Genomic DNA, 27,025 nt, shown 5'->3' on the forward strand with positions numbered 1-27,025 from the left:
CGGCTGCCAAATCCTCCTTCAACTCCACCGGGTCTCGGCTCGCTGCTCCCCCGCCGTGCCCCGCCGGGCTGCGGCTGCCCGGGGATAGCGGGAGGATCCTCGGGGAGGCCGCGCCGGGGAGGACAAGATGGAGGTGTAAGGAAGGGCCTGAGGGGGGAGCACAGGGCACGGCCGGGCCTCGGAGCCGCCCTGCCGTGACCACAGCGGGGCTGCGGGGCATCTCAGCGGGGTTTGTGTGAGGAAAATCTCTATGGGGTGTGTGGGTGCTTCTCTGTGGGCGTGGGGTGTGTGTGGGTACATGTGTATGTGGTGTGGGGGGGGGTACATCCATGTCGGTCTGTGCGTGAGGGATGTGAGAGTGCAATGAATCCGTGAGGTTACAATAAATCCGTGAGGGTACAATAAATCCATGAGGGGTTTATTGCACCCAGCAGTGAGTTCTGGTCAATGTCAGAAGGGTTTGTTTTATTAAAACTCCTGTCAGATAGGGTGTTGGGGTGAAAGGCAGCGTGGCTCTGCCTGAATCTCGCTCCTGTCCCCTCCTGTCCCCTCTGCCCTGTGAGAGGCAAAATGGGAATTTTTCATTATTCCTGTGAGCTTTGTGTGGGAGCTGGAAATGCTGGAGAAGGAAAAAACCTGAGGAGTTTGTGCCAGCATTGCAAACACAGTAAGAGAGGCAGAATTTTGGCTGGTGGCTCTTTCAGGCCTTCTTACCGTGTGTTTTGGGCACAAAACAATAAGATTTGACCTGTTTTGAAGCTTAAAATCTCACGAGTTCTGTGGAGCTGGTTAAATTTCTAGTTTTCATTTAATTTTAATTTCTCTAGTGCGTGGGGACGCTCATAGGATGTATCCCTCAAAGTCACTGAGCTCCTACAGCCCTGTAATCCAGAGATGCTTCATTATTATTGAATCTTCTCTACTATAAGCATGAAAATCAGAAGTTGGTAAAAAATATGAAACATTTGCTGAAGTACAAGTTTGTATGACAGTCTTAATATGAATAGCAGCCTGCAGAGAAAATGAGCTGTTCTGGCTGTTATACACTGAGAAAAATGCTTTTGATAGCATTAATAAAAAAATCTGTGATGCTTCTTACACATCCACTGAGTTTGTATTAATCTTCTTTTGCCTCCTGCCTGATTTGGAAGGGAAACTTTGCAACTCTCAAAGTTCTTACTGTGGATTTTTCTTACCAGAATTATTCTGTATTTCTCACCAGAATTATCTGTTATTAGAGAAAAGAACTCTCAGAAAACTGTGTGGTTTAAATATACAACACGTGTGAAGCAGCAGACTTAAAAATATGAAGTGTCAGTGATATTTGTAAATGTGTGATGCCCTGTACTAAGATATTTTTTATATATGCAGCCCTACTCAAGAGTATTTTGGTTTAGACTAAAATTTGGGCAAATATTAGCAATTTAAAGACCCTACAAAGTGTTTATGTTTTTGGGGTTACTATGAAAATTTTTAACTTTCTGCTTAAGTCTTAATCACATAAAAATTAAGCGAAGTGTTGAGCTGACTGCTTAAAAATACACATTAGACTCCATTATTCAGAATTCCTTGTTTCCTGACTGTAAAATTGGTAGCTGTGAGTCAGGACTGAAGGAAATTTTATTTCTATTGCAAAAATTGATCAGTTTATAATTCTGATATTTCAGAGCTGTTGAAGATTTGAGACTGACTCGTTGGCAGAAGCGCAAAAAAAATTTTTTTTTTCTGAATGGACAAAGCTGATTGGAGCGAAAAAGGAAAGAAGGAAAGGAATTATCTTAAATAATTTCATTCTCAACCCTTGATTCCGCAGCCTCATTTGCATGGCCGCGTGTGGGTTTCACCCCCTTTCAGCCGAAGAATTCCATACGTAATTGTCCCTATAGAATGTCTTTGATCCGCGGGGATTTCTGTAGGGCCCTGCTGAATGCAAACATTCTGAAGACTCGCATTTCCCTCCCAACAAAAGCTACATATGGTTTGGGAAACATGAATGAAAAACTAATGCGTGCCTGAGCTCACTTGCTGAAGTTTCACTCGGGTCAGCGAAATGGAAGTTGAAGTTCATCTCAGCGTATTTTAGAAGGTCCTTTTCATTTAAAAACAATGCTAGAACCTGTGGAAGTTTGTGGATGCATTTACTATTTGAAAGTGATGAACGTGACAGTTCTATTCAGGCCGTTCTCGGTGCTTAACATCACATTGTACCTTTTTTTTGTTGTTTTTTTTTTTTAATTTGCTTTTTCCTAAGCTGCTGCACAGACCTGAGAAAAGCTTTTTTTTTCCTTTTGTATGGAAACTTTCTGTTGTTGTGGCTGCTGACTGCTCAGCAGAATGTGTTGGTCAGGAAATAGAGGATGTTCTGGGGCAGGTTTTCTCCCTTTTTATACTTTAAATGTATAAATTTACAATATCCAGGAGGAATAAAGGCATCATGTGCTTGGCTCTGCCAGCCTTGGATAAGGATTCTTGCTTAATGGGGACTGAGGAAGTGGAAAATGGGAAACTCACTCTTAATATAGGAACAGGCACATAAAGATGGGAAGAATAAATAAAGAGGAAATGCAATAATTGTTTTTTTCATTCAGTACAACACATAAAAATTAAACCCTGTTTATGTCTATACACACACACGTGTCCATGGTACTAAAATACTCTGGTTGCTCCTGACTGATAAAGACAATAGTGCTTGTAATCTGAATTCTTTTTTCCATCAATTTTTATTTTAATAAAATCAGGCATTTTTTCTAAGGAAGAAGCAAAGCAATTTGGTTTGAGTGTGTGAAATTGGCTGAGAGTAAAATAGGGTGACTGAGTGAAAGGAGTGTGTTGTACAAGTGTGTTATAATTTATGGGGCAAACTGTGCAAAATATCCTCAATATTTATTCACAATTTTACTGACAGCATGGAAAATATTTCCCAGAGATGGCAATTGTAGAATCACCAAAATAAGATGTCTTGGGGCTTTTTTCTTTAACTTCTTTTAGTGTCTGTGAGTGGGCAAAGAAAAGCTTCAAAATGGAACTGTTTTTAATAATTAACTATTTTCATTTTTCCCTTTAGAAAAGATGCAAATGCTGCATTGCTGAGTAACTTTGAGGTAAGTTTGTCTTCATTCTGCTTTTAAAGCAGCAATTCCAAGCTGTCATCAGTCCCTTGTATAATCTTTGGAAGCTGAAACTGGCAGTGGCAATCAGCAAAACCTGCAGGGGATTTCCTCTTCCTTGCATTTGGTTTGATTTCAAGAAAAAAAAAAAAAAAAAAAAAAAAAAACAAGAAAAAAAAATCTTCTTTTTAAAGAAGATTTGGAAGAGGTTTTGCTAGTAATGGGTACTGTAGTATTGTTTGCTTGGTCTTGAGATTATTCTGAAAAACATAATGGGAGAGTATTTTCCTCTCTCATTTTAAGGGGAGTAGAAAGAAATGTTTAATTTACCTGGTTTAATTTAAGCCAGGTAATGGAAATATTTTCCTTTGCTGATTAATTTAATTTTTGGAGCAGTTTTAATAACCCAGATGGTTTTGTCTGTGTTATTGTATTGCTGAAGCTGCTTTCTATTGCAGCTGTTTCATTCTGTTCTGAAGTTAATCTTGAGGTGTTTTATCCTGCAAACAGCAGAGCAGCACCTGGTGAGTGGTAATGAGGCATTTGGGATGAGCTCTGCTGAATTTCCTCTGAGAAATAGAGTGTTGCCCGATTGATAAATGACACAAAACTCGGATAAGTTTTGTGGGTGCTTTATTAAGGGCCCGGGGAATGGGGGACTCACGTCCCAAAGTCCGAGCCCCCAAATTCATGTGTGGGTGCTTCCCTCTTATACATGCGATTCACAACAAAGTCTCTAAGGAACAGTTCCCCGTTCCCCTTGCCTGGTCACAGACCCCTTGTGATACATTCCTTGGTTCACAAACAAGGTCATTAATCCTCTGCTTATCTTATTCTAAGAGCATTGTATGCTGCCTCTAGACAGGTTAGCATTCTTACCTTCTTGCACTAGTTTAATTATTTATTAAATCTCTAAGACTACCTACTAGGTAACACACAAAACCCAACACACTTTCAACGGCTACAAAACTACTTTTTAACAAACCAGTTCACACACAACTCACTATAATTAAATATTTTGCTAAATTTCATTTCTTTTCCAACAAGAGGAGACCCTGGCACCCAACTGGTATTCAATGTCTGGCTGTTAAAATAATGTCAAAAAAATAACAAAAATGATTTTTTAAAGTACTGATTCACTCCAGCTGCTGATCCCTTTCCATTTGCTCCTCTCCCCAGTGGCAGTTCCACTGCAGAGCCAAAGTTGTGTAAATGCAGGGGATGTTTTGCACACCAGCTTGCACCCTGCACATCCCTGTGAGCTTCTTGTCCTTTTGTGTTCTCAAGGCTCACAGCCTGAGTGATTTCAGCATTGCCAGGTTCCTCTTTCATGGAGGTGTGCAGTGATGGAGGGTTTGTAGCTGGTTGTGTTCATGTTTCTCACTGTCTGGAAATGTTTGGTGTCTTATTTCTGTGGAACTGTCAGTTTGTGATTCCCTGGGCTGGATCTTGAGTGAAGCCAGGTGCAAATGAGGGGACGAACAGTGAGAAGGGCTCTGTTGATTTACTCTGGGTATTGACTCTGGATATACTGCAAAGCCTGAAGCAAAACATCTGAAAAAGTCCATCCATCTTGTCGGTTTCTCGGCTGTTTGGGTGGCCTGGAAAGGCCCAGGGTGGCCTTGGACAGCCCGCGCTTCAAAGGACGAGAAGCGGCTTCAGATCTTTTCTCGGTCTCGGTGTTTATTAATTGTTTATCTAAAAGGTTTTCTCTTGGCCCGACAGAGGTCTGCACAGCAAGCCAGCCATGGGCACACTGCGAGCCCCCGGGGCGGTCACCTGTCTTTATACTCGAAATTATGTATACAATATTTATCAATTTTCCCCAATACCTTTTACCCTTATTGACCAGTGCACTTTTAGTAATAACCAATCCCAAAGTGCCACCATCACCACAGAAGACGGAGGCCAAGAAGAAGAAGAACAGGACACGCCCCAATTCCTCCATCTTACTTCTTTAGACCCCCCTGTACAGAAATCCTAAACCCTGTGTCTTACACTCTAATTAACTTATCCCTTCACCATTCACCCAGTGAAATCCTCCCATCCTCACACAGGTGTCGTCTCCTGTGCAGGATCAAAGTGCAGCCACCAGACACTTCTGGCAACATTCCAGGACTCCCGAGCCCCCCGAGGGTGGTCTCGGCCACTCTGCACCTCAGTCCTGAGGTGCTGAGATCCCACACCATCTCTTTAAAATAGTCACAGCTTTAAAAACCAATTTACATCCTTATTCACCACTCTGGGGCCAAAACATTTCTCATTCCAGCTGTTGATGCATCCACCAGAACAACCACACAGTTTTGTTGTTTGGCTGATAGGAATTTCCTCTTCATTTATGATTTCTTGCTGGAATATTTGTAGGTAAAATGCTCTCAGATGCTCTAAACCACTTTATCTTTATTTTTATTTTTAGGTGTACCAGTTACTTACTGATCTCAAGCAGCAGCGTAAGGAGAGTGGCAAAACCAAGCAGAGCTCTGGGCAGCAGAACCTGAACACAATAATGTATGAGGTGAGAAGCACTGGGAAAATCCATTTACCAGTTGGCTCAAGCTGCAGTAATTCAATAATTCAAGCTGCAATGCTGTGTATTGATAATTTGGTATCAAATTTCCCCTCATTCAAACCATAATAAAATGTTTTATCTGCACTTTTCTGTGGTTGTAGGGTCACTGTGCTGTCAGGGCAGAGTTAGGCAGTTGCTGTTCTTAAAATCTATAAAAGAATTTCAACATTTCAAGAATTTCAACATTTCAAACCCCCTGGTTTTCAGCTGTTTAGTTTTGTTAGGATTTTTTTAATTCTAAAAATTCCATCCTTTTAAGACACAGGGCAGAGCTTGCCTTCATCTGATGAATTTGTGATATCATCTAATGTGATAATTAAGATGATGATCTCAAAGCTGAGGCACAGATGACGTGATATTTTTTAATTAACAGAACTAAATCAATCATTCCCAGCCAAAACAGATCATCTAAATTGGGTTTTTGACCCAAGGAAAAGCCAAACCCCACATACACATAACATCACTTGGATGCCAGGTGGGGAATAAACATTTCATCCCTTGCTGGGAAGGAATTCTAACATCTTATAATACAAATCTTACAATACAAATCCAAATTTATTTAAAATAAATTAGCAACTTCCCAGAGCCTTGCAGAGGGAGCCATTGTGTGTGTGCTGCAGAATTGCATGAGCAGCAGTGCCTGGCAGGCAGCTGAAAGCTCTTTGCCTTTGCTTGCATGAGTAATTCTGTTCAGCCCTGAACCCACTCATGTGGATAAGATCTGGCCTAGGCTTTGGTTTTGTTTTAGTTCTGGCTTTGTTTGGAAAAGGTACAGAGGTTGTAATTCCTGAGCCTTGTGTTCAACAAAATAGGGGCTTACCAAAAATGGGAGTGAAATCTTCATGGAGACTGACAGTCTCCTCCTGCACCTCTGGGAAACAGCTGAGGGAGATCCTGTAAGTAGATTTGATCAGGATGCACCTGAAATCTTGAATTGCTTTGTTATTCTATGGGTTAAATACCTCTAGGGTGCTTGGTGTCAATTCTGGGTGGATTTTCTGTGTTTGACTGAAAGAAAAGCAGAATTTGATTTTATAGGGTTGTCTTTGGATTTTCTCATCAAGCTCCCTGCAGATTTGGATCCATTGGCACTGAAGTAACTCCATAAAAGGAGTTTTGTTGTTCTGTGTTTTGGCTTTTTCATTGATTTGAAATTGCCAAAAAAAAGATGAACCTGGAAGAGAAATTACTCCTGTGAAATAATTAATTTACATGACAATATAATGATTTAATTTCAATCACTGCTGGTGAATAACAGCTTCATTTTATCTGGAAAGGTCAGACAGGGCTTAAAGAAAAGAAAAATAAATTATATTGTTTAATTCAATCAACAATAAACATTTAGGAAGACTTAAAGAAACTTCCAGTGAAAGGTCAGCTATGAACTGCAATTTTCATGGGGTTTTTAATCAACAAATTGTTTTTTTACTTAATTCAGATTACTTTGTGTAATGTAATTCTTTTATCCACCTGCTCAATGTTGTTATTGTAAATAAAGCAAATAAATGGAACATTTGCTGTCAAAGTTAAGGTTGGTAGGTGTTACATGGAAAAAACTGATCAAAGTTTAATTGTCTCAATTAATTTTGAATAGCAAAATACCCTTGTAGATTTCATAACAAGCCTCTTAATCTGCTTCTATCAACTTAAAATTGCCAAAAATGCAGGTAAAGGGTAAAAACAAGGATAGATTGGAGATCTTAAAGAGGGATTTCTGGGCTGGCAGTGAGAATATTCCTGGCACTGGGAACATGAAAACGGGTTTAGGATTAATTCAGCTTTTCCTGTGTGCTTTTGAAAGACAAAATCCAAACAAGGAGCAAACCAAGCAAATGTCTCACAAACACAAGAGGGATTTTTTAGCAGGCAGAGCTAAAACTCAGCCCTTTCCTGTATTCCTCAGCTTGCAGTTTTGTGCTTTGAACAGCTCAGATAAAGTTGATTTCCAAACCCAAATTGGTTGTCTAGGTTTTCTTGAGACTTTTCAGAGTGCTTGTTCCATACACAACTGGTAAAACAAGTATTAATTTAATAATTAATAATTAATTAATTGGTAATTAAATAATACATCTTTTCTTTCTGTCCCTTGCAGACACTGAAGTACATCTCAAAAACACCCTGCAGGTACCAGAGCCCTGAGACTGTCAGGGAGTTCCTGGTAGCAATGAAAGACCATAAATTAACCAAGTAAGTGAAGCTGTGCATTGAACAGGAGTAAAAACTCAATTAATGCAGACAAACTGATCCTGTAGGCAGTGTGAGGATCTGATTCATGGATTTTAAGGATTTTCTGCCATTCTTTAAATGCTCAGCCAAACATATTTTCCTTCACTTGTGGCTATTTCCATCTTTATGTGCTGTTTGTGCAGGATCTCTGAGATCTACACTTCAGTTCTTTAAATATTGTATCAACCACCCCCCTGTCCTCCCCAGCAGTTTCCTGTGGAGCTGAACACCCAGTTGTCATTTTGGGAAAGAAAAAGATTTCCATTGCAGTTCCAAGACTCCAAGGGCTTTTTTCCCCTCTGTGAGTGCTTGTCTTGAGGCACATAATCCTCCTGGAGCTCTGCAGAGTGGGACTGAAGCCTGATTAAACAGAAATGGAATCAGCTGGCCAATTTTGGAGAGTTCTGATCACTCCTGACTTCTAAAGCAGAATAAACCCAAATATTTAATGCTTCTAAATGACTCCTTCACTTAGAGGAGGAGTTTTTCAGACACTGAGTGTGTTTTTAGTCCCAAGGAGTTCATCCTCTGAGAAAGAGGCTTTTCCCTCATTTGGCTGTGCCACAGAATGCACACTGAGGGCCCTGCAGTGCTGCAGGGAGGTTTTTAGGCTGTCCAGAGCAGGGAGAGCAGATTGGCAGCTTTTTGTTGGACTTTCAGTGCCCCCTCTCTACAGCCAGGCACACCCAGCTCTGCTGTTCCTTGGGAATCCTGGCCTGGAACTGTGCTTGGAGAATTCTGCCTTCTTTGCCAGCTCAGTAAATCAGTGTTTAACCCTCATTTTATCCAGCAGGATACTCATTTATGTATCCTCATTATTTTCTGGAGGTATTGAAGCATGGAGTAAAGAAAATACTCTGCAATAAAAATACCAGAGGTGTAAAGAGGTGGTAATATGGCACTGAGAGGCCTTAAAATTGGCAGCAAATATTTTTTGAGTAGCAGTGAGCATCCTTTTCTTCTGGGTGTAAACCAGCCCTTTCTGAAGAGAAATAACCTTTGCTGGCAGTGCAGGGCAGCAGTTTAGGAAGAAGCAGCAGAGCAGGATTTTTTATAGTAAAACAACTGAATAATATTGGTGTAAAACTCCCATTAAAAATCAACAGGTTTATTCTTATTTAAAGCTCATTTCTAAACTTTTTCAGGTAGAATTTGACCAGAACCTGAGGATTAACTCTTAGTGTTATCACTTTCTGAGGGTTAACTCTTAGTGTTATCACTTCAGGTACCTTCACTGCAGCTGCTGCCAAGGTACAGCAGTTCATTATTTCAGTCTAGGAGATCCCCAGAGTGAAATCCTAAACAATCTAAATTATGACTGAGAAACTTCCAGCTACAGATGCTCTGTGTCCCACAGTGCTGAGCACTTTTGTAGAAGCTCTACCCAAATATTCACCTTCCCACAGCTGCTTGTTCAGTGAACTGGGAAGGTTGGAACAGTTACAAGTTTTAAATGAACTTTTGGACTGTTCCTTTTTTTGTGGATGCTCTGAGGTGCCTTTGGGGCTGGGGATCATCCTGTGTGTCCTTTTCCTGAGGCACTGAAGCAAAGGAATTATTCCCAGATCATTTCTTGTGCATGGTGGCAGCAGGATGGGAATGAAGAGCAGCCAGTGGTGTAGGTGGCAAATTCACATTTGGTTTGTGAGCATCCTGTACAACTTTTATCTGGTAAAGAACTTCCCAACTCTGCCATGTGCTAGAATAAAACCCAGAATTGTTTTGTGTGATCCTGGCACTTCTTTTTTTCTGATCTTTTCCATTGTCAGGGCTCATCTGGCAGCCCCTTCACCCCAAAGCACAGAGGGCACAAGGGGTGAATTCTCTTTAGGGCATTTTATGTTAAACCACTTAAAGCAGTGATGCCTCCAAGGCAGTTTGGAGCTGCCTTTGGTTCCTACCCAAGGTCATTTCAACACTGCTCCTCTTGTTAAATAAAAAGGCTTTGGTGGTTTCCATCCTGTGGGATGCAGGTGGTGCTGAGGGATTTCATTCCAGCTGTGTGCAGAGAGCTTCCTTCCCTCAGAGAGGAAAGATTTGCAGTGTTTGCTCTTCCAGGACCTTGCTTGTGTGATCCCTGCAGTGACCTCTCCTCCCACCAAGAGTAATGAGCTCCAGACTCTCTTTGCTGCTTCCTTTCTGGGTAAGGCACCCCAAAATGTGCTCTCTGAGCTGCTTTGACACTGTCAGTACTGCTAACAGCTCTCTGCAGTGGCTGATTAGATTAATTTGTGTTAATTGGGGTCTGTCCTCACACAATTCAGTCTGGTTAAGGGTCAGCAGCACCCCATCACCCCAAAGTGCTTCCCTGCCCTTTACATTCTTCTCATGACTCCACCTCTAATCAGAGAGGAAACAATTAACCAGCATGTTTATGCTCTTAATTAGGCTTAGCCTATTTCCTAATAGCAGAAGCCCAGGATTTGCAGCCCTGCCTGGGCTGTGCCATTCCCTGCCCAGGCTGTGATTGCTGCCCTCAGCACTAGGCTGTGCTCGTGGATGGGAGAATCCCCAGCTGGGAGGAGACAGCAGCCAGGGAAACACGAGGAACTGAGGAACAGAGTTTTCAATCAAGGGAATTCTTATTTTTCCTTCCACGGCCCTGCAGGATGTCAGGTTGCACGTGATGTCTGTGCTCCTGTGAGAGAATTGGTAACATAATTCTGGCAAATTCTGAAAATCATCTCAAATCCTTCTGTTATCACTGATTTTTGCCACTCAAAAAATCAAGTTAACACACTACCATCCATTTTGTAATGGATTTGTCTCTTTATTGTTACAGACACAAAAAAAACCCTTTCTAAAAGGCAGATTTTAAAAAATCAATTTTAAAGATTTTTAAAACATCAGTGTGTGCAAACAAGTATTCCAGAGTCATTTCAGAAAGCTGCCTTGCTAAATGGAGCAAATTCAAAGCCAGATATTTCCCTGACACAGTTAAGGTGTGGTAAACCAGTTTTTCCCATAGTTTTTAATCATTACTTTGCTAAAATTCAAACTGTAGAACTGAGATATTTTTAAAACTACAGCTCTGAACACACATAATGAATTTTATTATTACCTTGTTGAGGCCTCAGGCTTTGGCTGAAGCTCCAGTTCAGTGAGCCATGTTGTACTTGGAAATAGAATTTGCCACTAGCAGCTCATTTTCCAGTCTTAGTGCTGGAATGGCTTCATATTTGTAACTTATAGTGAATTGCATTTCATGAAAAGAACACTTATTAAACTGGAGTTCTGTAATTATCAGTTCAATGAAAACTGGCTCTGCTTGTGCTTCCTCCTGCCACTGATATCCTATCTTGTATCTAATTTTGGGATAACCAAATTTCCAATCACTGCATACTTTTATAATTTTAAAAGAACTGGTCAGGAACATTGCCCTTTATGTCTTTAAATCAACACAGCTGAGGAAGTGTTGAGCTGAAAATCTTCAGTACTTCTAGAAAATATTTTCCCTCATGACTGCCAAAAACTACAACAGATACAAACCTCTGCAATATGAAAGGCTGAAGGATTTGCTTTGTAATTTTTGTCTCCTCCAGAGCTTTCAAAATGAATATTCAGCAGCAAGTCAGCATTGTGCTCATTGAACAACAGCATCATTTAAGTGATTTTGAGATCATTCTCAGCTTTTCCAGTGGGAATCCTTGTGGAGAATCACAGCACCATTGGGGCTGTGATTTCCCATTTTGGGGGAATCCTCCCTCAGCCAGACCCTGTGCTCAGGACTCAGGCACTAAAAGCTGCCATGGGTGATTGAGGAGCATGGGATTTATATTTCCAGCAGGAATCAAAGCCCTGCTTGTGTGTCCAGCTGTTCCTTCACAGTTTTCCCAGTAACCCTCAAACATCCCTTCCTCAGGATAAATTTGCTTCTGCTCAGGCACAGATGTTTGAAGGGTTTTTTTAGCTCTCTGTGCTGGATCTTGGCACTCTTCTCTCCTTACCCAGACCTCTTGCTGGAAAAACACTCTGGGAGTTCAGCAGATTAAAAAAGGGCAATACCAACACACAGAGGAGATTTTGGTTAAAATACAAACTGCAAAAATTTACTTAGTGCTGACAGAAAATGGTGCATTTTGTGTGAATTTCCACAAGAGCATGCAAGTGTGGTGGAGTTTGCAGGGGTCTTAGGATGAGGGAAGAGATGAGAATGTTGACTCCATGTTTTAGAAGCCTTGATTTATTATTTTATGATATATATTATATTAAAACTATACTAAAAGAATAGAATAAAGGATTTAATCAGAAGGCTAGCTAAGACTAGAAAAATAGCTATAACAAAGGCTTGTGACTGACAGACAGTCTGGACAGCTGGACTGTGATTGGCCATTAATTAGAAGCAACCAACATCGACCAATTAAAGATCTACTTGTTGCATTTTACAGCAGCAGATAATCATTGTTTACATTCTGTTTTTGAGGCTTCTCAACTTCTCAGGATAAAAAATCTTAAGGAAAGGATTTTTCATAAACCATGTCTGTGACATGTAAGTATTTGTATTATTTTTTAGAATGGATGTTTCAATGTAGGGTTGTGCTGTCTGTTCTGTGATCTTGAACATGACCCAGAGGTGGTTTTTGTCCTGTAGGAATGTTTTTTAGGATTTTTAGGTTGGAACTCAACATTTTCACCTCCTCCAGCACTCTCCCCTCACACAGACCTCAGATCCCTTTTCCTCCCTATAATTGCACAGGTTTTTGTCCCCTGCAGCCTGAGCTTTGTGTGTGTCCCCAAAGCCACTCCAGAGCATTTTTCCATCCTGGACAAGCTGAGCCCCTGGGCTGCAGGATGTGGGATTTCTCAGCAGGGATTGCCATGGTGGGATTTCATCAGGAATTGCCATTGGGATTTCTCAGCAGGGATTGCCATTTTGGGATTTCTCAGCAGGGATTTCCATTTTGGGATTTCTCAGCAGGGATTTCCATTGGGATTTCTCAGCAGGGATTGCCATTGGGATTTCTCAGCAGGGATTGCCATGGTGGGATTTCATCAGGAATTGCCATTGGGATTTCTCAGCAGGGATTGCCATTGGGATTTCTCAGCAGGGATTGCCATTGGGATTTCTCAGCAGGGATTGCCATGGTGGGATTTCATCAGGAATTGCCATTGGGATTTCTCAGCAGGGATTGCCCCATTGGGATTTCTCAGCAGGATTGCCATGGTGGGATTTCTCAGCAGGATTGCCATGGTGGGATTTCTCAGCAGGATTGCCATGGTGGGATTTCTCAGCAGGATTGCCATGGTGGGATTTCTCAGCAGGGATTGCCCCATTGGGATTTCTCAGCAGGAATTGCCATTGGGATTTCTCAGCAGGGATTGCCATGGTGGGATTTCTCAGCAGGGATTTCCATTTTGGGATTTCTCAGCAGGAATTGCCATTGGGATTTCTCAGCAGGATTTGCCATGGTGGGATTTCTCAGCAGGGATTGCCATGGTGGGATTTCTCAGCAGGGATTTCCATTGGGATTTCTCAGCAGGGATTTCCATTTTGGGATTTCTCAGCAGGCAGGTCCTGTACAAGTCTGCAGCATGGCCCATTAACTCTGATTAGTGGGATCTTGCTTTTATGTGAGAAAATTGCTTTCTCTGTCACTCATCTTTTGTATGGATTCTCCTCTTGAGTGAGCAGCTTTCATGTTCCAAACTGGTGCTAAAATCCAGGCAGGGCAGGGAAAATGCAGATGCTGAAGTTTGGGGGCAATGAGGCTGAAAATGTTCTTCACCTTCTGTTTGGATGAGTGGAACATTTCCCCTTTTATTTAACAAGCACCAGCGTGCCCTGAGTGCTGTAGGAAGTGTAAAGATGAATTCATGGGAGCTGAAAAAAGTTAATTTTACTTTTTAGATTTAATGGAGCATGAACTAAATTCAAGCTTAGCTCTGTGCCCAAGCCAAACACTGCAATCAGGGCTGATCCTAATGCATGGTTGCTTTACTTAAAGCTAGTCTCTGATGAAATTGTGGTTATTCAGGTTTTAATTTGTGTGTGTGCTGTCAGGAAATTCCAGGTACACAGAGAGCCTGGTCCCAGCAGTGAGATTTTGGGATCAGGAAATTCCAGGTACACAACCTGACCCCAGCATTCAGTTTTTGGAATCAGACCCAGATCCTGATCCCAGCAGTCAATTTTTGGGATCAATATTAAAAAGGTGCAGTGGGTACTGAGCTCCCACTCAAACCTCTGCCTTCTGCTGAGGGCTGAGCAATCCAGTTTCCTCTAAAATGCATTTTAGAGACATTTTGGGAGTGTTTGTTTCATTGCTTCCCTCATAATTACACATTACCATGCCTAAAGATCCTTGTGTCGGAGTGTTAATTAGTGCCTGTGCTGCACAAGCAGTTCCAGATGAAATATGGCATTTTTTATGCAGCTTTTGGGGCTTTTTTTTTGCTCCCTGCTGCTTGTTCCTTTTTGTTGTTCTGCATCATTTTCCAGTAGGGAGCTTTGCTGATCAAAACCAGCCATGAAATATTTCAGCTGCCACATCTGAATGTGTTAATCACTGTCAGTTCTCCCTCATTCTTCTGTTCACATTTACAAAAACTGCAAATCCCCTGAAATGATGCTTTTAGGATCTGTTTGGCCTGAGTGTAAAATTTCTGTCTGCCCCTAATGAGTTGGAGTGCTTATGAGCAAAATCTCTTGGAGAGGTGACCTTTTTTTGTTGTGCCCGCTATTTCTTCAGGAAACACCAGCAGTTGCACTAATTGATTGTTTTAGTCACCGTGTTTAATTGGTGTTAATTTATTTCTGCTTGCTGCTGCTGTGCCAGTAATCTTCCTGTGATAAACACAGCCCCACCTGCTTGAAAAGAACTCTGGATAAATCAGGTTTGCATTCTTCAGCTCAGCCATAAAATGGCTTTTGCCATTTGATCCTCTTTATTTGGCTCTGGGGTTTATATTTCAAGGATATTACTTTGAAAAGAAGAGGATGGGGAAATTGATTTAATAAAAGTCAGATAATGTGCTTTGTGTGGAGCTGGGGGATTGGGATGTGTTTTGCTGCAGAAGAGAAGAAAGAGTTGTTTGAGAAGGCTCTGAAGTGTCATGTGAGAGAAACTTGGGTAAAATATGAATTCATCACAGGCTGTCCTTGTGAGTAGGGCTGGGGGAGGAGGAGGAGCAGGAGGAGGAGGAGGAGGAGGGAGGTTTTTACAGGGAGGAGTTGTTGGAAACTCTGGAAATTGAGCACCAACATTTGCTTGGCCAGGGAGCAAAGCAGAGAGCACTGAAAGCACCAACTCTGCCTCCATCAGGCACCAAAGCAGGGAATTCCCAGCTCTGGAGGAAAAATCTTTCAAAACTCCAGCTGAATTAGCCAGATTTTTATAGGATAAAATTATTATTTAATATTCTTTGCCCAGCTCTGCATGGCAGTGCTGCCTTCAGCTTTGCTTTTACACAAGTGAGTTTTATCTCTCATTGATTCCTTAAATCACCTGCTTTCCATGTCAAGGATTTGAGTGCTCATCTCCTGCCATTATTGGGTTTTATTCCTGATTTTTATGACTCTGGTAGATGGCAGCAGTTGTAAACATCTCATCTGTCTGTCTGAGTTCAGAGCAAAATCCAGCCTTGCTCTCCATGGCCTCATGTTGGAAACACCAAATTACCATGGGAAAACAAAGGAGGTGGATTCCCTGCTTCCCATCACCAGTGGAAACATATTTTATTTCTCCAAAAGCAAAGCAAATTAATAATAAATAATTTTCCTGGATCTTTCTGTTAGGGATTGTTAATATGTCACAAATGCTGGATTGAAAATTCACAAGCTTTTTCTTCTGAAGCTGAAAGTGATGATGAAAATGGAAATTTTAGCTGGATCATCCAGCAGCCAGTGGCAGAGACCTTTTGAAATGAAATTATATCTCTGAGGTATCTCCAGACACACAGAAATTGGTGGTTGCAAACATGGAGTGATCTATGTTCTCTTAAAAGCTGTGAGGTTTCCTTCTAAAATCCCCCAGGGGAAAACTCTCCAGAATAAATTTAAATATGCTTTAAACCATCCAGAATCAGTTTAAATAGGCTTTAAACACTCCAGAATCAGTGCAAATATGCTTTAAAGCCTCCAGAACCAGATTAAATATGCTTTAAACCATCCAGAATCAGTGTAAATATACTTTATTTAAACCTTTCAGAATCAGTTTAAATATGCTTTATTTTAAACCTTCCAGAATCAGTTTAAATATGCTTTAGACCCTCCAGAATAATTTTAAATATGCTTGTTTTAAACTCTTCAGAATGAGTTTAAAAATGCTTTATTTAAACACTCCAGAATCAGTTTAAATATGCTTTAAACTCTCCAGAATCCATTTAAAAATGCTTTAAAATGCCCTATAATAAAAAGTCAGGGATGTTCAGCTCACCATGAGAATGGTTCAGCTTTACTTAATGCTGAAGATGAAACATTTTTTTTAAGGAACGAATTTCTCCACGTTTTTCTCTCTGAATGGAAAAGCAGATTTTAATTTTGTGCTTTTTAAAAATGTATTTCTACCTTGGAGAAGGTAATAAATGCCAAGATTTAGATTTTTCCAATTTGTAGTTCCCTGCTAGAAGTTTGTATTTGCAATGAGCTAAAAGAAAAAACCAAATTGCTGCTGTTTGATGGGATTGGAACTCCTTAGGTATGAAAATTGTTCTTGTGGTTGTGTGTTCATGGCAGAAGTTTTGGGTGTCTGCTGAGTTGTTTAACATTTCTGCAGACTTTAACAAAGCAGCAGGTAATTAATAATTAATCTTGCACAGTAATGATCTCAGGGTCTCTGCTTGCCAGCTTGGGCCAACAGCAGCATGAGCTTTTCCTGAGCACAGGAAATTCCCCAAATCATTCAAATATCCAAATGATGGCCCTTCAGGCACACTGCAGAGCCAGGCAGGACCATTCCTGGCAGTGACATTTCATCCCTGAGTTATCAGCAGTGTTTGCATCACTGCAGCCACTGAGGGCTCCCTCAAACCCCCAGTAATGTGCATTTTCCTCACTGAGCTTTTCACCCTCAAACCCCCAGTAATGTGCATTTTCTTCCCTGTGTTTTTACCCTCAAACCCCCAGTAATGTGCATTTTCCTCACTGTGCTTTTCACCCTCAAACCCCCAGTAATGTGCATTTTCCTCACTGTGCTTTTCACACTCAAACCCCCAGTAATGTGCATTTTCTTCCCTGTGTTTTCACCCTCAAACCCCCAGTAATGTGCATTTTCCCCATTGTGCTTTTCACCCTCAAACCCCCAGTAATGTGCATTTTCTTCCCTGTGTTTTCACCCTCAAACCCCCAGTAATGTGCATTTTCTTCCCTGTGTTTTCACCCTCAAACCCCCAGTAATGTGCATTTTCCCCATTGTGCTTTTCACCCTCAAACCCCCAGTAATGTGCATTTTCTTCCCTGTGTTTTTACCCTCAAACCCCCAGTAATGTGCATTTTCCTCATTGTATTTTTCATCCTCAAACCCCCAGTAATGTGCATTTTCCTCACTGAGCTTTTCACCCTCAAACCCCCAGTAATGTGCATTTTCTTCCCTGTGTTTTTACCCTCAAACCCCCAGTAATGTGCATTTTCCTCATTGTATTTTTCATCCTCAAACCCCCAGTAATGTGCATTTTCCTCATTGTGCTTTTCACCCTCAAACCCCCAGTAATGTGCATTTTCTTCCCTGTGTTTTCACCCTCAAACCCCCAGTAATGTGCATTTTCTTCCCTGTGCTTGTACCAGGGCAGAAAAGCTGCAGCTGCTCAACCACAGGCCTGTGAGTGCAGTGGAGATCCAGCTGGTGAGTACCAATGCCTGGGCCTGTCCAAGCAGCCTGAACCTTGGAGATAATTCATAATAATCAATAGGATTATTATATATTTTATTGATTATTATATAATCAATAAATAATTGCTTCCTCATGGGCCAGGGATTGAATGGATCCCTTCATTTTATGCACGTTTTACATCCACGGCTTCAAATCCACTGAGCTTCCCCTCAGACAGATTCTCCACCTCTCTTTGTTTCATTTAAAATGCCCAATGGAGTCATTAAAGGTGATTTATCAAAGTATTGTAAATAAGAATATAATTAATATTTTTGCTGTGCAACTCTGTGATGGAATACTTTATTTTTTTACATCTTCCCTGTTTTAAATACTTTATTTTATTACATCTTCCCTGCTTCAACTCCACTCACCTTCCTCTCAGACCAATTCTCCACCTCTCTTTTCATTTAAAATGCCCAATGAAGTCATTAAAGGTGATTTATTAAAGTATTGTAAATAATAATATATTCACTATTTTTGCTGTGCAGCTCTGTGATGGAATACTTTATTTTTTACATCTTCCCTGTTTTAAATCCACTCAGCTTCCTCTCAGAGCCCTCTCAGACCAATTCTCCCCCTCTCTTTTTTTAATTTAAAATTACCAATTCTCCGCCTCTCTTTTTTTAATTTAAAATGCCCAATTCAGTCATTAAAGGTGACTTATAAAGTTATTTTAAATAAGAATATAATTAATATTTTTGCTGTGCAACTCTGTGATGGAATACTTTATTTTTTTACATCTTCCCTGTTTTAAATACTTTATTTTATTACATCTTCCCTGCTTCAAATCCACTCAGCTTCCTCTCAGAGCCCTCTCAGACCAATTCTCCACCTCTCTTTTTTTAATTTAAAATGACCAATTCTCCACCTCTCTTTTTTTAATTTAAAATGACCAATTCTCTACCTCTCTTTTTTTAATTTAAAATGCCCAATTCAGTCATTAAAGGTGACTTATAAAATTATTTTAAATAAGAATATATTTAATATTTTTGCTGTGCAACTCTGTGATGGAATACTTTATTTTTTTACATCTTCCCTGTTTTAAATACTTTATTTTATTACATCTTCCCTGCTTCAAATCCACTCACCTTCCTCTCAGACCAATTCTCCACCTCTCTTTTTTTAATTTAAAATGCCCAATTCAGTCATTAAAGGTGACTTATAAAATTATTTTAAATAAGAATATATTTAATATTTTTGCTGTGCCACTCTGTGATGGAACACTTGATTTTTTTTACATCTTCCCTGTTTTAAATGTTTTTTTGTTACACTAAAATCCAAAATTCTAAAAAGAACTGAGCAATAATGCAGGATGAGAAGTGGATATAAAGTAGCCATTGTCAGTGTAAGAATAATTCAGCTGCACAGAGGAATTGTAACTAAATGGAAATAGATGCTGCTGTTCTCTCAAACATCTCCTCAGGACTACAAACCCCTGTGGTAATAAAGAGCTTGTTACACTCAGGATATTATTTCAATAAAGATCTCTTGCATTAAGAACATCTGTTTGCAATCTTGCCCTGGAACCAAGCTGAGGAGGAGCAGGATCAGATTTACTGTAAAGAAAAGGGGAAGGACTAAGAGGGCCCAGAGAAACATTTTCCTTGTGTCACCAAGGAGCAGAGTGGAAAAGCTGGAAGCCTCTCAGAGGAGATCAGTGATCCCAAGCAGGAGCTTTATTCAGTCAGAAACCACAATTGGAGCCTTTCTCACACCTTTCTTGGCTTCATGTGCTTAAACAGATTTATTTAATTGCCATCTGCAGCCTTTTCTTCCCTTCTTTAAATGCAGGCACCTTTTGGGGCTCACAGGTCGCTGCATGGCTTTGGCTGTCTCTTCTCCTCTGTCCTACTTTCATTGTTATCCTGCCTACACAGAAAATATTATACAAAAATTATATATATATATATATATATATATATATATATATATATATATATATATATATATATATATATTTAAATATATACTTTATATATATTTAATATTTATTCTATTTATATATAATAATATATATTATTATGTGTATAATATATACAATATTAATATATAATATAAATAATATATAATATATATTATATATATTTTAAATAAATATATTAAAATAAAAATATTTTATATAAATATTTACATATGTATATATTGAAATATATATTATATATTGTATACATATAATAGATATAATAGATATTATATATATATAAAGAAATATATTAAATATAAACTATTTTATAAAAATATTTATATATTTATATAATAGATTTTAAAATATAAAATATTAACTATAACATATTATTTTAAATATGTATTTAAATATATTTAAAGAAATATATTAAATATAAACTATTTTTATATAAATATTTATATGTTTATATAATAGATTTTAAAATATAAATTATTAACTATAATATTTTAAATATATATTTAAATATATTTAAAGAAATATATTAAACATAAACTATTTTATATAAATATTTATATGTTTATATAATAGATTTTAAAATATAAAATATTAACTATAATATATTATTTTAAATATATATTTAAATATATATTTAAATATATTTAACGAAATATATTAAATATAAACTATTTTATATAAATATTTACATATTTATATCATATACTTTAAAATATAAAATATTAACTATATTATATTAAATATTTATTTAAATATATATTTAAATATATTTAAAGAAATATATTAAATATAAACTATTTTATATAAATATTTACATAATTATATCATATATTTTAAAATATAAAATATTAACTATATTATATTAAATATTTATTTAAATATATATTTATATATATTTAAAGAAATATATTAAATATATCATTATATATAAACATATAAAATAAAATTCTCTCGGAATGGAAAAGCAGATTTTGATTTTGTGCTTTTTAAAAATGTATTTCTACCTTGGAGAATTTCATACTTACAGGCTGGCACATTGTCTTTTATACTGGAAAATATTTTGGAAAATGAAAGATCTTAAGGGGGTTTAAACAGTTTATTTTCTCAACCATGTGTTTTGCCTTGCCTTTGGTTAATTATCTCTGAGGGACATTAATTCAATCATTCATTCTTTTACTTTATTTCTTTTTTAATGTGTTTTTTGCTATTGATGTGGTGCTGAGCAGTTTCAAATCACTGCTCAGAGGAGGAAATCAGTGATTTTCTCATCAAACATCTCCCTCCCCCAGTGGAGGTAAATTATGTGCTTGATTGCTTTGGAAATGATCAGAGCCCTATTTCCTTTATTGCTGCACTTCACTGATTATTTAAAAATCTAATTCTTAGCTTATTATTCCAATGAACATTAGCTTTTAACTCACAGGTTGTTCTTTGATGCTGAGGTTTGTGGATCAAATGCTGAGAGAATTTCTCAGTTCCTTCAGGACTTTTTGGGGTTCTTCAGTGTGGCTTTATTTATTCTTCATTCTTGATTTATTGTTATGGCTCAGGAGACTAAACTAAATAAACATTAGCACTGAAAGCAGCCCAAGGAGGAGGATGAAGTCTCTTAAATTCTGTTTTTATTTGGATAAGCACAAAAGATAGGTATGGTTTGAATTAGGGATGTTTGTCCTTGTTTCACTGAGTAAAAAAAGGAATTTAGACAGTCCTCAGTGATTTTGTGCTTCCTTTTGTCTGTGACATTTATTTACACCTTAATTTATGAATAAACACTTTAATCCCTGGGATTATCTTCATGGGCTGCCTGTGAATTTCTGAGAATTCAATTGGAGCTGCAGGGGGAACGTGCTGCTTTTTGTTTGAGCTGGGAGAATTTTACACCAATTAATTTATAAAGTTTTCCTCTTTGATTCGATGTAGAGCATTTTGGAAACTAAATGGGAGCATTGCTGATTTTATGAACATATTGCAATGGAAATTGAGTATCAAACTGCTCTAATTTGGGTGAAATAGAGATGATGAGTCCTGAGGTGAGTGAATAATCCTATTTCACAGGTAGCACACTCTGGGTGTGGTGATGAATGACATTGATGTGCTGCAGCAAATTCTCTTTTAATGCAGAAATTACATTTCTGTCACACTCCCCACTTCTGCTCCTCACCCAGATCTGCAGATATTGAGGCCAGCAGCACTTTGGTCAGAAATACCCCAAACTTTGGTCAGAAACACCTCAGACTTTGGTCAGAAACACCTCAAATTTTGGTCAGAAATACCCCAAATGTGGGTCAGAAACACCCCAAACTTTGATCAGAAATACCCCAAGCTTTGGTCAGAAATTGCCCAGTTTGGGTCAGAAATACCCCAAACTTGGGTCAGAAACACCCCAAACTTGGGTCAGAAACACCCAAAACTTGGGTCAGAAATACCCCAAACTTGGGAGAGAAGTACCCCAAACTTGGGTCAGAAGTACCCCAATCTTTGGTCAGAAACACCCCAAACTTGGGTCAGAAACACCCAAAACTTTGGTTAGAAATGCCCCAAACTTGGGTCAGAAATACCCCAAACTTGGGTCAGAAACACCCCAAACTTGGGTCAGAAACACCCAAACCTTGGGTCAGAAACACCCAAAACTTGGGTCAGAAATACCCCAAACTTGGGAGAGAAGTACCCCAAACTTTGGTCAGAAACACCCCAAACATTGGTCAGAAACACCCCAAACTTTGGTCAGAAATACCCCAAATTCAGGTCAGAAATAGTCCAAACTTTGCTCAGAAATACCCCAATCTTTGTTCAGAAACACCCCAGACTTTTCCCATGGCATCCTCTGAGAGGGGAACTGTTCCCATTAGGGCTGGGTGGCACTGCCAACATCAACATCTGAGCTCATCCCCTCCTTCCAAACATTTGCATTTTTGTTTTCTTTACTATAAACTTTGCATTCCTGGCTGCTTATGGACTCAGTCTGGCTCTGGAGCAGTTTCAGCCAGTGCAGGGCTTTTGGCTGGACATTTCCTCCAGGATTGGTGAAATTGCTCCTGGAAAAGGAGGCACCTGAATCCATTTGGGGGTTTTTTGCCTCTTGGGCTGCTTTTTACATCTCATTTCTCTCCTCAGCACCGTATTTCTTGGTGCTCTCAGCATCAGAGGTATTTTGTCTTGCAGCTGTAAATCTGAAGGCTGAGAACATCTGCTGAATGTAGGATGAGTGACCTCCTGTTCCCCTGAGATCTGTTTTCCTTTAGGACAGTTTCATTTGCCTCTTTATCTACATGCTGTCTGGGCTTAATTTTTGAATTTTTCCTTTTGGCTTGTTGCTCTGCTGCTTCCTCACTGCTTATGTTGTCATAAATCATCTCAGGCTGGTTTTTTCACTTCCTGAAAGAGTGAAAAAAAATTTATTTTCACAGTTTGTGCTTTTGAGCCTTTGAAATCTCAAATAATATCACTACAAAATAAGGCTGAAATATCAATTTGACTAAGAAGCTGTCTGTCCATCCTGCTCTGTGTTGATTTGTGTCTGTGGGTGATTCCTGAGAGCTGCTGGAGAGGCACCAAGAGGTGAATTTTGCTGCAGGAATTGAAGGAATTCCCACTTCCCTCTGGATGTGTCAGCAGAAGATCCTCATCAGTGAAGGATCCTCATCAGTGCAGGAATATTTGGGCAGGTGCCCAAATATTCCAAGAGTTCTGCTTTGTAAAATGCTTTTGTGATGAGCTCAGGCTGTGTCTTGACAAAGTCTTCCCTGCTGAGCTGAGTCCTTCTCCCTGAGGGAGGAAGTGTGGATTTGATGATGCCAGTGGGGTTTTTTTGGTTTTTTTTTGACCTGCAGATGGTGGAGGAAAAAACAACATTTTAATGAAATCACTTAGAGCACCAGAGCATCTGAAACAGCAGAGATGGTTTTCTTTCATCAGCTTCGTGCTCAGCTGGGATTTCTGGGGCTGCAGAGCAACCCCCAGAGCTGCTGTGTCTGTCCCTGCAGTCTGTCAGCCTCGTGCTGGGCCACAAAAATCACATCCCAGGGCTTGTTCATGCTGGGACTGGGGCATTACTCATCTGGAGTCACTGGGGAGCAGGGAAGAAAACAGGATTAGAATTCACATGTTCTGCTTAAAGTCAGGAGTTGGTAAGAGCTGATCAGAAATCCCTGCAGGAATTGAAGGAATTCCCACTTCCCTCTGGATGTGTCAGCAGAAGGGAATTTGGGAGCTCTGTCCCCTCTTTTTGTTTGAGTTCTGATGTCATGAGAGCAAGCACCTAAAGGAGAGAGTGGAGGGGAAAAGGGAGAGGAGATACAGATTTGGATAAAATTAAAATGGGAAGAGAGTTGGACTTCATGGATACAATAAATCAAATCTGAACAAGGCCAAGTGCTGTTTTCTGAGGGATGGTAACAAATCTGGGAGACATTGGTTCAGTGATCCTACCTGGAGTGATCCAGGTGCCCAAAGCTCCTGGGCTGGTTCTTTGTGCAGCTCCTGCTCCCACCTTGGAATGGAGTGTAACAGAAATGAAATGAATAACCCCATATCCAGAAATTAATAACCCCAATTCCAGAAAAGAATAACCCCATAATCCAATCTGAAAGGCAGGCTGATCATCCTCTGTGAGACTGAACAGCAGAGCTCATTGCAGAGGAGGGATTTGTCAGCAGCACTGGCACCAAGGAGGGGCTGGAGCAGATTTGATCATGGAATCCCAATCCCAGAATAGTTTGGGCTGGGAGAGATCTGAAAGAACATTTAGTTCCAGGGATATCTTCTACTTCCACAATTCCTGGAGTGGTGCTGATGCTCCAAGGTGAGCTGAGATGATTCCCTGTAAATTGCTGGCAGGAATCAGCTGCAGGGGCTCTCCCAGCCAGGGCAGGAGGATGTGAGTGTGTGTGAGCACAGGGAATGCAGAGGAGCAGCTGCTGGGGAGCAGAGCCAGGGCTGCTGTTCAAGCCTGAGTCCTACAGTAGTTGCTGAGCCTGGAAAGCCACTCCACAGGGATTTCATCCTTTGATGGGGATAGTCCCCAGAAAGTCATTAACAAATGGAAATTCAGTGTCTGCCTTTTGCTGAGGAGTGGATTCTCTGTGTGTGTGCAGATCTGTGGATGATCCTGATGAAAGATGATCAGATTGTTTTTCTTCAGAGTCCTCTTTGCACAAAAATGAGTTGAAGTCCCACTCTGCTTTTCAGAAGGCATCTGAAGAGCTGGCAGTTGCAGCTAGAGCTGATTAAACCTGCATTGACTTGGAACCATCATTACTATAAATCACTCCTCTTCAAAGGCCATTCTCAAGGACTTGTAAAAAAAGACAACTCAAACCCCACAATCCTAATTGGTTTCATTTGTGTTTGAAGAGTTCTTCTGACTTGCTTTTCCAGTCCTCTGACAAGCTTTTTTCCCTTTTAACAGCTGCCTATAAATTAGGGCAGTTGTTTTACTGGTAGCAGTGATGGAAAAGCTGCCACAGCTCCACAGTGGGAGTAGGTCCCTAATTAATCTCCTGGAATCATGGAGTTGAGTCATGACAGTGTTTTTGATGTTGCTCAGAGCTTTTAAATGTCTTTATATCCAGGAGTCTCCCAATCCAAGCAAATTCCAGTGGGGTACAGCTGCTGTAGGATGAGGTGGTTTCTTTGATGGGCTGATTATTTCCTGCAGGTACTGCATGAGATGCCAAGGTCCAGGGAATTCCTCTCAGGATATCCCATGAAAACACAAAAACTTGGGAGAAAGGTCAGGAAAGTGAGGCTGCATCTGAGCTAAAGGAAAAGCCTGGCTCAGGACAAGGATGTGGAGGTTGAGGGAGGCTTTAAGGGAAGCCAGGCTGTTCCCAGGGTGGTGTTTGCCTTGCTGTAAGGAAATCAGGATCTCATTACACAGTGCCAATTGTCGTGCTGAACAATGGAGTTCTCTCTTTCTTTCTTTTTTCAAAATATTCCAAGAGTTCTGCTTTGTAAAATGCTTTTGTGATGAGCTCAGGCTGTGTCTTGACAAAGTCTTCCCTGCTGAGCTGAGTCCTTCTCCCTGAGGGAGGAAGTGTGGATTTGATGATGCCAGTGGGGGTTTTTTTTTTGGTTTTTTTTTGACCTGCAGATGGTGGAGGAAAGCGAGGAGAGGCTGACAGAGGAGCAGATCGAGTCCCTCCTGCAGACAGTCACCAGCATCCTGCCAGGGGACCCAGAGGAGCAGCACAGGGACTCAGCAGTGGCAGCAGAACACAAAGGTGACCAGGCATAGCAGGCAGCACTTCCAGAAGAGAACCAGCTGCTCTTACTCTGGGTTTGATACCAGTTCAATCCTGTATTATAACTGTAAAATAGATTCAGATTTTTATGATTTGGAGGTGATGAGGGAACCAATTGTTCACAAGGAAGCAGGGAAAAGGACACTATTGTTTGGGGGTTTTGTCATGAACAGGGGTGGCAGAGCCAGGGTTTGCAGTGGAGCAGCCTCAGGAGTGCTGGGGCTCTGCACCTTTGGGGATTTTTCCTTTCCCCACAGAATCAGCACAGCAGTGCTGCAATGAGAATTCCTTTCAGCTTTGCAGCTGCCCAAGTGGCTTCCAGAGCAGTGCAAAACCAATTTTGGGGCTGTTTGCACAGCAGGATCTCCCAAATCTGGGCATCATGGAATTGAGAGGATCTGTGGGAGGGCAACTCAAGGATGTCTGGGAGTCCCTTCTAAATAAAAGAGATCCAGATTCAATAAATCTGGATCCAGATTCTGCACTGAAGCCAGGGAGCTGGAGGGGGTTGAAGCTGGGAAATCAAAGCTGGGAGTGCCCAACCAGCAGAATATTGGGGTGTCTCTCTGCCCTCTGAACATTTATTGCAATATTCACACACTCACAAGGCACTCCTGAGATGGAGGAATAAATGAGGCAACACTGAGCTCTTGATCTGGTTTGGGAAAATGAGAGTCAGGCCTGGATGAAGCAGAATTTCCTGAGCTTTTTTGTGTGATGAAGGATTTCAGGATCAAGTATTTCATGTTGAAAGCCTTTGTGATTATAATAAATCATCTGTGTGTGAATATCCACACAAAGTCAGCCACTGGTTTAAATTGTGGCTGCAGACCATTCTTTTATAATTATTATGATGTACTGGAAATAGAAATAAAATTTTAAGTATATCCTGGGAGTTTTGTGACTTACAGACGACATTAAATCACAATATCTGGCTTTTTCCCCCCCCTCAGCTCTGTCATGGGTTTATTTTGTGTTTTTATGCAGAGAATTTGTGCTTTCTGAGCTTCAGTTGTGCAGTGTATAAAAGGGACTGATAAATTCCACTGTCTGGGGGATTTGTCATATTTGTTTCCATGGTATTTAAGCTTCTTTGATGTTTTGGAGAGGAAAGAAAATTATTGGAAAAATATATTTGTTGCCTTTTAAAG

General features: G+C 40.0%; 1 protein-coding gene across 1 annotated transcript; it reads left to right on the top strand.

Moving 5' to 3' along the window:
* Positions 1-27,010, top strand: CRCP (CGRP receptor component). Its single transcript, XM_058817695.1, has 6 exons — positions 1-135; positions 3,065-3,101; positions 5,524-5,622; positions 7,769-7,863; positions 17,624-17,681; positions 25,724-27,010. Exons 1-6 carry the CDS (start codon positions 128-130, stop codon positions 25,865-25,867), a joined length of 441 nt encoding a protein of 146 aa, XP_058673678.1. The 5' UTR covers positions 1-127; the 3' UTR covers positions 25,868-27,010.
* Positions 27,011-27,025: the final 15 nt, after the last annotated feature.

Source organism: Ammospiza caudacuta, chromosome 20 (assembly GCF_027887145.1).
Source record: "Ammospiza caudacuta isolate bAmmCau1 chromosome 20, bAmmCau1.pri, whole genome shotgun sequence".
Taxonomy (NCBI): Eukaryota; Metazoa; Chordata; class Aves; order Passeriformes; family Passerellidae; genus Ammospiza; species Ammospiza caudacuta.

What these genes read in the sequence shown, in the direction of transcription:
- CRCP (XM_058817695.1), top strand. An exon ending in CATTGCTGAGTAACTTTGAG is followed by an intron (nt 3,102 to 5,523) that starts GTAAGTTTGTCT and finishes TTTTATTTTTAG; the next exon opens with GTGTACCAGTTACTTACTGA. An exon ending in AAAGACCATAAATTAACCAA is followed by an intron (nt 7,864 to 17,623) that starts GTAAGTGAAGCT and finishes TGCTTGTACCAG; the next exon opens with GGCAGAAAAGCTGCAGCTGC.